The 1,450-nt window shown below is 37.9% G+C and overlaps 1 protein-coding gene across 3 annotated transcripts in view; it reads left to right on the top strand.

Moving 5' to 3' along the window:
• Positions 1-1,450, top strand: part of ANGEL2 (angel homolog 2) — a 23,694-nt gene that overhangs the window by 10,259 nt on the left and 11,985 nt on the right. For all 3 annotated transcript variants that reach the window (XM_012811864.2, XM_023519499.1, XM_023519498.1), the window contains one exon: positions 635-704. In XM_012811864.2, coding sequence (XP_012667318.2) covers positions 635-704 — 70 coding nt within the window. The remainder of the gene's footprint in view (positions 1-634; positions 705-1,450) is intronic.

Raw genomic sequence — 1,450 nt, 5'->3', positions numbered from 1 at the left:
AAAGAAAGGACCTGTGAGGCAAGAGAATCACCTAAGCCCAAGAGTTAAAGGTTGCTGTGAGCTGTGGTGTCGTAGCACTCTACTGAGGGCAACAAAATGAGACTCTGTCTCTTAAAAAAAAAAAGAACTGTTTGTCTCTTGGGTGCTTGCAAGAGTTCTTTCCTAGTACAGGGATCAGCTTTTTCCTAGTACAGGGATCAGCTTTCGTGATGCATGTTTTTGACCAGTCTATCATTTGGTCATTAAATTTGTTTATTAAAAAAAAAGGACCTGAAAGATTATTAAGGAACATGCAAATTCATGTAAAATACCCTGACATGTAAATTTAAAATATTTCATTTTGGAAATCATTAATTTTGGATGAAAGGAGAGTTCCATTTTATTAAAAAGCCACAGTTTGTTTGTTTATTTATTTATTTTAGATAGGTTAGACATTTACCCACAAGGCCAGAGTGTTGAGGTTGATCAAACTTGGAAATACTAATTTGGTAGATCTATGTAAGTAATAAATGTTACAATCATTTCAATTATCATCAGGTTTGGGGCTTTAGAAGCCTATTTTTAAAGGTCAACACACCAGAAAATTTACCTGTACATCTCTATGTTGTAATTCAAGCTATTTTTTTCTTTCAAGGTCCTTTGTTTGCAAGAAGTTCAAGAAGATCATTATGGAACAGAGATCAGGCCAAGTTTGGAATCACTGGGTACAATGTAACTTTTATCTTAGCCAAATTTACTTTTGAAGATTTGTGTGTTACTATTAACTTGCTGACAAAGGTATATGGTATATTTGGACTAAAAATCTTAATTCTGGAAACAATTTCAAAAGGCCGGGAAAAGATCGAGGTATTTCAAGTAGAGGCTTTTGTGTTTAGACAGAAATTATAATTATTGTAATTTAGACAGAAACATAAGAATCTCTTAGTAGCTCCCTTTCCTAAAAGTTACTTGTGGACTGCTGGACTTAGAAGATTTCTGCACTCCTTGAGATAAGGGACCATTCTTTCTAGTACATTATAATACCAGTATCTACCAGTGCCTAATGAAGGAAGCTGAAAACTCATTTGATGAATAAACACTTCTAGAAGTAGGTCATGTGTGGTCACACAAGCTTGAGTAGTGTGTCTACTTTGCATTCATTCATTTAGTAAATATTTTTGAGTGCCTGGTATATACCATGAACTATTCTAGCCAGTGGAGATGTAGCATTGGGTAAGACAGATAAAAAATTTCTTCCCGGCTTAGCGCCTGTGGCTCAAGTGGCTAAGGCGCCAGCCACATACACCCAAGGTGGAGAGTTCGAATCCAGCCTGGGCCTGCCAAACAACAATGACGGCTGCAACCAAAAAATAGCTGGGCATTGTGGCGGGTGCCTGTGGTCCCAGCTACTTGGGAGGCTGAGGCAGGAGACTCGCTTGAGCCCAGGAGTTGGAGGTTGCTGTGAGCTATG

This window comes from Otolemur garnettii, unplaced genomic scaffold, assembly GCF_000181295.1.
Source record: "Otolemur garnettii isolate 467f Iridium unplaced genomic scaffold, OtoGar3 scaffold00178, whole genome shotgun sequence".
Lineage (NCBI taxonomy): Eukaryota > Metazoa > Chordata > Mammalia > Primates > Galagidae > Otolemur > Otolemur garnettii.
The sequence above is the reverse complement of the archived record's forward strand: the minus strand, read 5'-3'. Positions and strand labels throughout refer to the sequence as shown.